The sequence below is a fragment of the Emydura macquarii genome, unplaced genomic scaffold (genome assembly GCF_026122565.2).
Source record: "Emydura macquarii macquarii isolate MOO-44397 ecotype Brisbane River unplaced genomic scaffold, CSIRO-AGI_Emac_v2 contig_1483, whole genome shotgun sequence".
Taxonomy (NCBI): Eukaryota; Metazoa; Chordata; order Testudines; family Chelidae; genus Emydura; species Emydura macquarii.
This window is the reverse complement of record NW_027131620.1, coordinates 18,355,904-18,367,131: the sequence shown is the minus strand read 5'-3', so window position 1 is coordinate 18,367,131 and position 11,228 is coordinate 18,355,904. Positions and strand designations below refer to the sequence as shown.

At 47.2% G+C, this 11,228-nt stretch overlaps 1 protein-coding gene across 8 annotated transcripts in view; it reads left to right on the top strand.

Annotated features, from left to right (window-relative positions):
• The first annotated feature begins 611 nt into the window (after positions 1-611).
• Positions 612-11,228, top strand: part of PLCG1 (phospholipase C gamma 1) — an 84,790-nt gene continuing 74,173 nt past the window's right edge. For 7 of the 8 annotated variants that reach the window (XM_067554396.1, XM_067554395.1, XM_067554394.1 and 4 more), the window contains exon 1: positions 612-1,740. In XM_067554396.1, the coding sequence (XP_067410497.1) occupies positions 1,539-1,740 (202 nt within the window). In that variant the 5' untranslated portion in view covers positions 612-1,538. Of the gene's footprint in view, positions 1,741-2,743; positions 2,802-11,228 lie in introns of all 8 variants that reach the window. The other variant, XM_067554397.1, reaches the window with a different exon arrangement.

Below are 11,228 nucleotides of genomic sequence, written 5' to 3'. Positions count from 1 at the left end.
TGGGAGAAGCCCTGGGCAGAGGAAAACCTCATGCACAAGCCCTGGGAGGCTGCTGCTTGGCCAGGTGGCTGGGGGTTGCTCTTCTGTGCCTATTGTGTGGGGCAGGCATTAGGTCTCCCTGTCTGGGGCCTGGCCCTGTTTGTCCAGCTAAATTCTCCACCTTTTAAACTCCCTTGTCTTTCTGCAGCCCTGGCAGGAGATGGTTTATGAGGAGGACAGTGCGTCGGGCTGCAGCTGGAGGAGCTGGGCCAGCTTGGGAGCCTAGCCATGGGGCTGGCCTGAGCAGGACAGAAGCAGCTGCCCCATCCATCTCTGTCCCTTTCACCCAGCCCCCCAGGTGCCTTCCCCGCCAGCCTCTCCCGTGCCGTTGCAGGCCGCCTTGCTGCCCTCCTCCCGTGCACAGGGGGCTGTGTGGGAAGAGGATTTATGCCCCCCCAGCCCGGCTGCGGACGCGCTAGGCAGCAGAGACCACCCACGAGGCACGGTAAGGGGCCGGGGTGTCTCTTTAAGAGGCTGAGCTCGGGCTCCCCTGCGCTGCGTTGCTGCACATGAAGGCTGGGAGGGGACCGTCTTCCTCCAGCCTCTCGAGCCGCCGCCAGCGCGGGTCCCTCCCTCGCCATCTGGCACTGCCCCCGTGGAGGCAGCCTGCACCGGGCAGGCGGCGATAAGCGAGGGCTGGGGAGACGGCGTGGGAGCGCGAACCCACCGCCAGCGATTCGCTCTCTGCCCCACCCCCCGGCAGCCCGCTCCCCCCCGGCTGTGTCTGGAGGCGGGGGGCCTGTTCTGGTGCATGTGTTGTCGAGGAAGGGGGGGATAATCCCCGCTGCGGCGGCTGGTGAAATTGAGCCACCAAAGGCCTGCCCCCGCTCCACCCCCCCGCCTTGAGTGAGGGCGAAACTGAGGCAGGCTGCGCTGGGTTTCTCCAGCCATGTCTTGCTGAGCTCTCGGGAGATCTGATCGGCCTCGGATCGATGCGGAGAGAGATTTGCCTGCTGCAGGAGGGGAAAAAAGCCGCGGGGCGGGGGGGAGAGAGAGAGACGGTAACCGGGGGGGGGGCCCTGAACAAAAGGCAGCCAAGTCACCTCGCCCGGCCGCACACACGCTTTGCAGCCCGCTGGTGCCGGAGGACCCGTCCCAGGCTCGCCAGCCCCGGCCGGTCGGGAATGCTTTGTGTCTGCCTGCTTTCGCTTTGCACTCCGCTCGGGAAGGAGAAAAAAAATGGTGCATGATTCAAAGCGGGAGAGAGGCGATTTTCTGCTGCCGCGGGGAGGTGAAAAGTTTATGGCTGGGGGAACAATCGATCGGGTTGTGCTTTTGCCCTCCCCCGAATAAAAACACCCCCCCCCCCCCAAACACACACCCAACACAACACACACAGTAGGAAGGGGAGACTCCCTGCCCTGGGAGCCATGAACTGAAGCAGCCTGGATTGTTTGCATTTGAAGTCTTCCAACTTGCACAAGTTTGCGTGGAGAGCTGAAGATCCCTTTTGTTGGGAAATTTCGCAGCCTGTGGGGAAGGAGGAGGCGGAGGGCGCTATGGCGGCTGGCTTTTCCAATGGACCCTGCATCCAGAACGAAGCCGAGGTGGTTCACCTCTGCAGGAGTTTGGAAGTTGGCACGGTGATGACTTTGTTTTACTCTAAAAAATCTCAGAGGCCGGAGAGGAAAACTTTCCAGGTAAAGCTAGAGACGAGACAGATCACTTGGAGCAGAGGTTCGGAGAAAATAGAAGGAGCAAGTAAGTGCATGGATATGTAATGTATATCTCTATATTTTTTTTAACATTTAAACGTTGTCTGATTCCCAAAACATCCGAATATTAATTAACATTGATTGAAAGGCTTGTGGTGTATTGAGATGAGCATTGCTCTGTGAGAGGCTGTTTTGTCTAAGTAAGGAACTCTGAAAAATAGATGTAAGCAGGAGGAGTTTTCCTAAGGAACTAAATTAATCAGTTTATTTAAACTATTGCCTGACACTATTCGTATGGAAGTGATAGTGCTACGCCAAAACCTGGATCTAAAATCCCAGCCCTAAATATCATGTAGATTTCTACCAAGCTTCAGATTCTGACATTTTGCCTGTCCAGAATCACTATTATTCATTTTTATTATTAACACTTGTTTCTGTTGGAGGAAGAAGTACATCTGTCTTAATCATCTGATAATTCATCTGTTTGGCCCTTTTTATTTTGTCACCATCTCCCACCCCACTTCCTAAAACTTCAGCAACACTTCAAGAGAAAAATAGATTTCCTGTTTCCTCAGGATTTAAAAACTAAAAATATTTTTAATCCATTCTTGCTCCTGTAAATCTAGGCTCTTATGGTCTGAATACCTGACTGTGTGTGGGGGGAAGAGATTAAATTGAAGTTTTGATTTTTTGTGTGTGTTTTACTTGCAAGAGCAAATGATCCAAAAAGACTGAAGTTTTTGGAGCTAAACAGGGTTATTTAACCTCCTTGCCCCACTTTTAGCAAGTTGGATTTCTCCCCCACACACACACTACCAACTTTGATTTGTGTGTTTGTTGTGGGAATCACACTGCATGTAGATACAAAATCCTTTTGTCATCTCTGCCTGCTTGAGGACAGGAGTCTAGCCACTTAAATGGAAACCTTTAACTGTCTGTGGGCCTAATTTTTATCTTTAAGCCATCAACTAGTTGGCTGCTTTGTTTACTCTGGTATTTAAAGTTATGGACAGACTTAGTAAATCCAGCCCTGATTTTGATCATTGCAGTGAGGTCATACCTGAAGCAATGGACAGCTGGAGAGATGGATTTCAGTGCCAAATACAGGTGAAGAAATTAATAATGTGGGTAGTGGTGACTCCTCTGCTGCTTTTCATTTTCCTCGAGCTTGATAACAATCTGAAAAACAAGAAAGCTTATCTGTCAGATGGGCTCTTAGTGACCAATTTCTCACTCTTTCAGGCATACAGGCAGTTGTCACAGCTGGGTGGTGGATTGATGAGTTATAATCCTCTTGTAAACCCTGCTAGCTGAACTGTACCGTACTAATATAATTATAGCTAGTAGTAATTATATGGCTAGTGCTCTGATGTGCATTAACTAGTAAGGGCTATAATCTGGTATGAAGTTGTTTGCAGTAAGAATGGTGCCTATAGACTAAGTCTAAAGACAGGAGTGCATCCTTTGTATCTCTGTCCCTGCAATGTTTGTAGTAAGAACAGGGCATCAGTATTGAATTCTAAAGGAGAGTGCTTGTCTCCTTTATGCAGCAGAGCATGGTCATTGATAAGGTATCTGGTTTCTGCTTCCAGGAGACAGTTCTGTCGGTAAGCTAACCATCTGTTATATGATCGGTTTGCACTGTTCATAAGTAAAGAGTGCTCTGTGTGTGTGTGTGTGTGTGTGTGTGTGTGTGTTTAGGTACTATTGTGAGGGGTGCTGTAGAAATTCTTAAATAGACGTTGAATAGCACTCTAGAAAGCTGTGTATTTAACTTTCATCTTGGTAAGTGATTGCAAAGAGTTGGGATAAGATTGGAGTCTCTGATTCTCTTCCCCAACCCCCATATCTTTACTAGCAGCACCTTTATATCAGAGGATAGCTAAACTCTGTAAAAATCTTTAAAGAAGGCAATCCACTGATTTAAATCCCTCTCCTGGTCTTATATTCTACTCTTTGTACACGTAGCACCTGAGACAGGAGAGAAGACTACTCGGTTTTTCCATTTGTTTCCTTTGTGCATTTGACAAAACTTCATGTATAGCGTGTTTCAGAGTTTCCGGCATAGTCAGTTAGGCCCAGATCCTGCAAGTTGCTCTGTGTAGGCAGACCCATGAGCAGATCTGCAAGCTGGTTCAGAGGACCTGTCAGTTTCCCTTGTTGTTTGATGTGGCTCTTTAACACAAGAAGAAGAATGAGAAAAGCGTGGGAAATAGTGCAAGTAAACCCACAAAGACTAGCAAGGCGCTCAGGTGTTAGGGTCAAACCTGAAGCTACTTTTAACTCTTCTCTTCTTTCTGAGGTGCTTGGGTCCCTTTGGAATTAAGCCCCACAACCACTATGAGGTGAATAAATATTATCCCTATATTGCCAGGGTGGAGAGGGGGAACAGGGACTGAAACACACACAAAGGTGAAGTGACTTACACAGAGGCTGGTCTGTTTTACATAGATTCGTATACTGCCTTCATCACCATGTGTATATGAGCATCTTCCAGTAGTTCAGTAAGCATCATAACTACCCCCTACAACAGAGCTGGGACTAGAACCCATGGGTTCTCCCTGTCCTTTGCTTTAACCACTAGATCACCGTTCCTCCCTCCTCCAGGACATAAAACAGAGTCACAAGGCACTGTACGCCCAGCATGGAGAGCTTTGAAATATTTCATATTGCCAAAGGAGACTTCAGTGGAGCTGCCGGTCCTTCAGGACCCAGGGACGGGCCAGCGGAGCCTATTGCTAGGCTGATGCCTTATGAAAGGAGGAGAGTCTCGGACAGCTGGAGCCCTGTGGCATCTCCTCACCAAAAGCATTAGGAGCGTAGGTGAAATCTAAGTAACGTTTCCTCTGTAACAGGGAGGGAAATGTACTGCTCTTCTTAGCACTATAAAAGGAGCTGGGCAACAGGTTCCTCCCTGACTCCCCTTTTCAATCCCATCCAACATAAGCTGCTTCTCTTCACTGTCAAGATCTTTCCCGGCCTATCCTCGTGGTATCTATTATCGCTCACTCACTTTTGAGCTGCTGACGCTTGGCTCCGATCGGCCCACGATGACAGCCTCCAGTGCCCACTTGTTACGCTTGCAAACAAGCCCCTCTGACCTTTCTCCTGAACGGCCCCATGCGCTTGGGAGGTGCTCTCCATAAACACTGTCAAGCTGCCCCTTAGCCACCTTCACATCCCTCCTCAAAACTCTGCTTCGCTAGGATGCCTATGAAGCTCTTGACAATGGCCTGCTGCTGCTGTGCTGAGACCGCTGCCTATCATGCCGACCAGTTTTATCTCCTTGTTTCCTTGTAGCCCGTCTCTCTTCACCCATCTCTTGTCTCTTAGATTGTAAGCTCTTTGAGGCAGGGGCTGTCTTTTTTTGCTGTGTTTGTACAGCACCTAGCACAATGGTCTCCTGGTCCAGGACTGGGGCTCCTAGGTATGATTCCAATACAAATAATCAATGGTGGGGGTACGGTTGGTTAATAGAGATGAGGGAGGGTTGATTTAATAGCAGCAGTCAGAGCTGATGCTGGGATGCTACTTCCCGCTCTAGAGAGAAGACTAAAAAGGGAGGTGTTGGGCGGAAATCGAAGTAAGAGTTTCCTGATGTGGCAGGGCAGAGTTGCTGAGTGTGCATGTGCCAGGAGCTGCAGAGACAGTCCAGGTGGCTAAAGCAACTGTGAAACCGAGCTGAATAACATCTTGTTTCAATAGCATCTTCCATCTGAAGCATCACAGAAAGACTTCCAGAATCTGCACGTCCAAGGATTGCTGCACTCACCACAGCAATGCAGCTTTCTCTGGGGTAGAATATACCAGGGTTTTAGTAGTGCACAGTCACAACAATTTAGGGACTTGTCAATACAGCTTGGTGTAGGGGATCCTTAACTAATTTTAGGCTGGAATTTGCAAAGGGGCCTAAGTTAGTTAGGTGCACAGCTCCTATTGACTTTAACACTATTACATTTTTTCTTACCTGTAGCTGATGAATTTTTATTTTATTTTCTTGGTCCTGCTGATACGTTTGCTTTAAGCAAGTAGGTAAACCAGTCTGGGGCTGACTGTCCATGAGAATTCTTCCTCTTCTAGTGGCAATGAGTTATCGAGTGTTTTAAGAAAAAACTAAAGCTTTCTGGATATTTCAGATTTTTAAGGCCCCGATCTTGCAAAGACTTAGGCACCTGGTTAAACTCCTACATACAAGTAATGCCATTGATTTTAAGGAGACTATTAAATGTGTGAATTTAAGCAGGTGCATAACAAACCTTTGCAGTATCAGGGTCCAAGTTAGACTATTTGCTGTCTGATGATAAACTTCCTTCAGTTTCTTTGGGAAATAAAGAATTTTTAATGGTGCTTCTAAACCTTGTGGCCCCAAGTTAGGCGCCTAAATAAAAGTGACTTGACTTTTTTCAGACTGGCTGAGCCAGCTGCAGCTTCCATTGCATTCAGTGGCCTCTGAGATTTGGGGCACTTTTTATTTAGGCACATAAATATGGAACGCGGTGCCTACTTTTATGCACCCAAAGGTGGAAGACCTGAATTCCTTTCCCTGCAGACATTTGGGTTTTATGGGTAAAGCTGTGATTTCTTCCCCCCCCCCCCCCCCAGGAACCAAGTTGGGGTGGATAACAGGAAAGTGGGGGCTTTGAGCAGTGCCGCGGATTCAGCATGGATGTGAGTGGTGCAGGTAGCACAGTTGTATTGTACTGTGCTCAGGCCCCATCCTCTCTCACCATGCTGCTTTGTAAGGCTTTGGCAGTTTAGTAGCTTGCTTGTCTTCCCGGCTGGCTCAGCAACCAACTTGAAAGCCATGACCTCCAAGTCGGAGAGGGCCTTGCACCTTTGGAAGAAAGGTCCCAACCATTGGTGGTCACTCACAGATGTTGCACTGTTAGCTCTGGGGTCCTCCCCTAATGCCGGCTGGGTTACATTCTGCCTCCCCGAATTCCTCTTACAGTTGCATTCATCGCTATTCCTGTTCTGCTGTGAACGCTGAGTAGTGTTGTGACACAGTCTTAGTTTTGTTCCACCTCAGAGGTGGCCGCATTTCCCTCCTGGTTGAAGTGATCTTTCAGGACCCAGTCCTGTGAGGCATTGAGCGTGCTGATTGATGCACCATGTGCTCACCAGGTCACAAGAGCAGGGCCCGAGTGGGCTTTCGGCTGAGGTGAACAGCGCTGTGTGAACCTCAGAGAGAAGGCTGACCCTCTTCAACATGGTGCCTACAGTTGGGGGTCCTAAATCCCTATTTCGGCATCGATGTAAACGAGGCCTGACTTTGAAAGGTGCTCAACACTCTTACTCGGGTGCCTGAATGTAGTCTGGCTTTGATTGCCAATTAAGTGGAGACAGCTAACATGTGCGTCGAGGCGTGAGGGGAGAACACCGCATGTCTGTGGCTGATGCCAGGCGGATAATGCACGACATAACTGCCCAGTGGGGATACAGCCTGTCAGCTTCCTCTTCCCTCAAAGTCCTCCTGCTTGCTTCCACCACAGACAACCTGGGCTTCCCCACATACCACTGCACAGTCCTGCACAGTACATAGGGAGGCTTGGGGAAGGGCTGGCATGCTGTGGGGGCGGAGTTGTTAAGGCTGTGCTAATGGGGAGGTGTGTATCTGAGTGGGGAAGTGGAAGGCATCTTCTGCTGGTCCCCTTAGCTCTTCATTTCCTTGCTCTGTAGTTTTTCCGTTAGGTAAATTATGTAAAGAGCAACCTTAACCGACACGCCATTTTGGTGTGTTAATTTGCCCAGGTGCAGGGTTTGTTTAGTTAACAGACGAAGAAACCGTTTCTTTCAGACAGAATAGGATTTTCTGCCAGCTGGGCTCTGTGACAAGGCACCTTTTCAGTGTGGAAGGATCCATTGCTCTGTCGATGATCCTGTTGTTTGTTTGCTGTTCAGTCACTTAAAGAGCTGCTCTTGATGAGAGGCAGAATCCAGTGATGAGAGCCGGATCGAACTGCTCAAACAAAAAGCCTTGTGATTTGAAAAATGGCATCCTCCCAGTTTCAAAAATAAATATTTTGAAAAAATATTTTCTTTTAAAAAGGCCATTTATCAATAAATATTTTTTCAGCTAACATGTTTCAGTTAGCTCTAGTCATTACCAGATGCTGTCTTCTTGACAAGGTACTTCACAGACGATCCTGGTTGTTATGAAATTGTTCATTCAATCCAGGCAAACCTCTTCAATCTCCTCTCGGAGATCTTGGTCTTTTGACAGACCAGCTCCTGATACTTTATAATAGATCTGGTCATAAAAAACAAAATGTTGTCAGCCAATTGTGGTGTATAAGGTTCTGTTATGATGAAGAACTCTAATTCTTCATCCTTTGGGTTAATCAACGCAAAGCCTACTATACTCCTGCTATGGGCTCATTTTTGGCTATCTGCAGTTTGTAACTTTTTAATCTACAGGAGCTCAAAAATCGTAACTCAGAATGTTAAACTTTTTTTTGGGGGGGGGGGGGGAACCATATTTTAATCAATCAGTTTGTCTTGAAACTCCTTGGAAAATTCAAGGTTTGTTCAGAGACTGAACTGAATTTGGAACAGATCAATTATTTTTATATAAAATAGGGTGGACTTTTGCTTTAAGTGTAATAAGACTAGTCGAAAGAGGGTGAGATCAGTTTGGGGAGGATCAGTGTCATAGTTTAACAAGCCACCCTCTCCCCCCGCCCCAGTCATGTGCAAAAAAAAGTTACAAGAACTATGCATTTTTGATATAATGTGACTTTTAGGGGACCTGTATCTTGGGAGCCCCTTGCTCAAATAAATCCAGATTTAGACCCTACCCTGGATCCCAGTGAAGCATAGCAATTTTTGAGACAATCTGAGTCAGAATGTGAATTTCAGAGCACTTAAAACTGGCTGTTAAACAGTGAACCTCAACCCACTCCGTGTTTTGTTTTTTGGTGGGGGTAGTTTCTGCCTCTCTTTTTAGCTTAAACCTTGGGCGTAACTGATTTGGTCTGCCCTGGATTTGCTGGAGGTCTCCAATGGGATCTGGGAGCTCTGTCGTTATTTGAAGGGGTGAGAGGAGTATTTTCCATCTTTACCAAACAGACCTTTTTTCCGAACTGCTTAGTGAGGCATTTGTGTTTAAATGGGGATGAGCAAATAAGCACCGCTGCCCTCTCCAAAAAAAAAAAAAAAAAAAAAAAAATGGAAATAGTCTGGTTAAAAGTTTGTTCCCGTCTCAGTCAGATTCCGCTTGCTTGTTGTCTGTGGTGTCATAGTCCTGCTACTCTTCCTTGTCCGCCACAGAGTCTTACGGGAAGAACAGGCTAGACAAGACTTGTTTTCTAATAGTAAAAGCCCTTCAAAAACAACCTCCCCCCCTTCCATCTTTCAGGCCTTCTCTAGATATCATAGAGAGGCCAAGAAGGGATGCAGGCTTTCCTTCCACGGGTTGCTTTTCGCTCAAAGATGAACAGCAGGGAAGAGAGAGACCTGTGTTACGTGTGTCATTACCAGTGTGTCATTACCAGCACCGTCGTGGTCCCCACTGTATGCCTGTTCAATTGCCTTGGTCTTGTCACTTTCTCCTCCTTTTCCCTGCCTCCCAGGTGATTGAGTTGTAAAGCACCAGTTTTAATTTCTAAGCCTTGCTGGCTGAGAAATCTTGCAGAAACTGCAGCAGATCACAGGCCCCCTGCTGCTGAGATCAAAGTCTGATTAGCTGCTCTGTGGATGTCACTTTACTCCCAGTTTTCTGGGGCAACTGCAAATAGGGTTTATACTGATCTGACTCTATGTGGAAACTTGCAGTCTTGCCTGTTGGATACATGAATGTTGTGGGAAATGTAGCCCGATTACCCTGGGTTTGAAATGCTGGCCTGCCTCTCTCTCTCTCTCTCTCTCTCTCTCATTTGCATTAACTGTTTTAGTAGCTTATGTCTCAGTCATGATTTTGCACGAGGTTTAGTTTTTACACATTTTTAATTGCATCTTAGCTTCTTCATCTGTAGAATGGGAACAGTCATTCTTGTCTGTGCCAACAGGCTGACGTGTGGCTTGGTTACGTAATAACTGGAGTGCTTTGAGAACCTCAGAGTGAAGTTCAGAGTATTCCTAGTGCTATGTACTTAGTGGTGGTCTTCCCTGTATTGCTTAGCCCTTCCCAAAGGTGGATAAAAAGCCTCATTGATATTTTATAGCTGGGAGAGGGATGTAGGGAGAGGTGTGACTTGTCCTCCCCAAGTCTGTGGCAGGGATTAGGCTGGAACCCAGAGTACTGAACAGAATAGAAAAGCTTGCCCTGGGCTGCTCTGAAAGCTGCATAGAATTAATGGAATCTCCCAAGTTCTGGTCACGAGAGCTTTGTGGTTGAAGGGGAGAGGGGTGGCTCTTGGAACCCCCTGAAAGTCCATACAAATCACTGCTGCTCATTCCTAGCCCTGTGTGAAACGGATGATATGACAGCTTTACAGAACGAAGCGAACCATTGGGTAGGGAGAATTGGTGGGGTGGGAAGAAATCCTTTGTGCGTATCGTTTGGGGTCCTTCCTGGAGTTGCCCATAAGAGAGAGAGACTGATTTCTTTCTCTACATCAGAGAGAAACTATATCAAACATAAAATTGAATAATAAAAAAAAATCTCTGCTTCTGCCGCATATATATTTTGTCCACGGCTATGTACTTTGTGCTACAGTCATGTCTCTCTGTGCTAAGCAGGATCTGGGTAGATCAGTGCCTGGAGGGGAGACCCCTAATTTGCAGCTTGGGATAAGTAGCCCTCTTCTCTCTGATCCACACACCCAGCACCAGAATGGAGTGGCATTGCTGTCATAGATGCCAGCTTTCAGCTGAGATGTAAAACTTGAGGTCCTGCCCATTTGTGGTTGTTAAAGATCCCATGGCAGAACAGGTATTTTCTGGTCAAATTCCAGGCTGGCTGTTCATGTACTGGACATCTACAGTTTCCATTGGACGTGCTTGTGGAATTTCCGTTGGCATTCTTCTTTATTTCTGTTTGCGTCGGGTTGCTGTGTGCTGTGTTTTGTCCCTCCTCTCCAAACCGCTCTATGGGCTCCTTGCACCCGTTAGTTAGCGGCACAGTGATCACGACCTGCATGGCAATTGCTATCGGCCATGTGGGATTTTTTTTCAAAGCACACTGAAAACATTTTTAGCAAGTTGGGTCACAGATGATCAACGTGAGCATGTAACTGGATCTCTCTGTAGCAAAGCAAGACATCACTAAGGCTAAAACTAGGGCATTATAAATCCTGGTGACCATATCATCCGGTCCATGAAACACTGCTGAAGGGAGCCAGGAAACCTGCCTGCCAGATGAACAGTCTGATACGTGGCTGTTGCCATTCCCCAAACTGTGTGGTAACAAACTCAGGATGCAGTGAAACCCCTCAGTCCAAGGGAGCGGCACAAACCATCTCCTAGCAGAAGTCTGTATTTAATTACAGGTCAAATTACGATACGATATGATGGGGATATGATAAAGCACTCACTTGGGACGGGGGGTTGCCTACAGGACATGGGCTTAGTGCACTTGTCGCAGTAAGTTTTCAT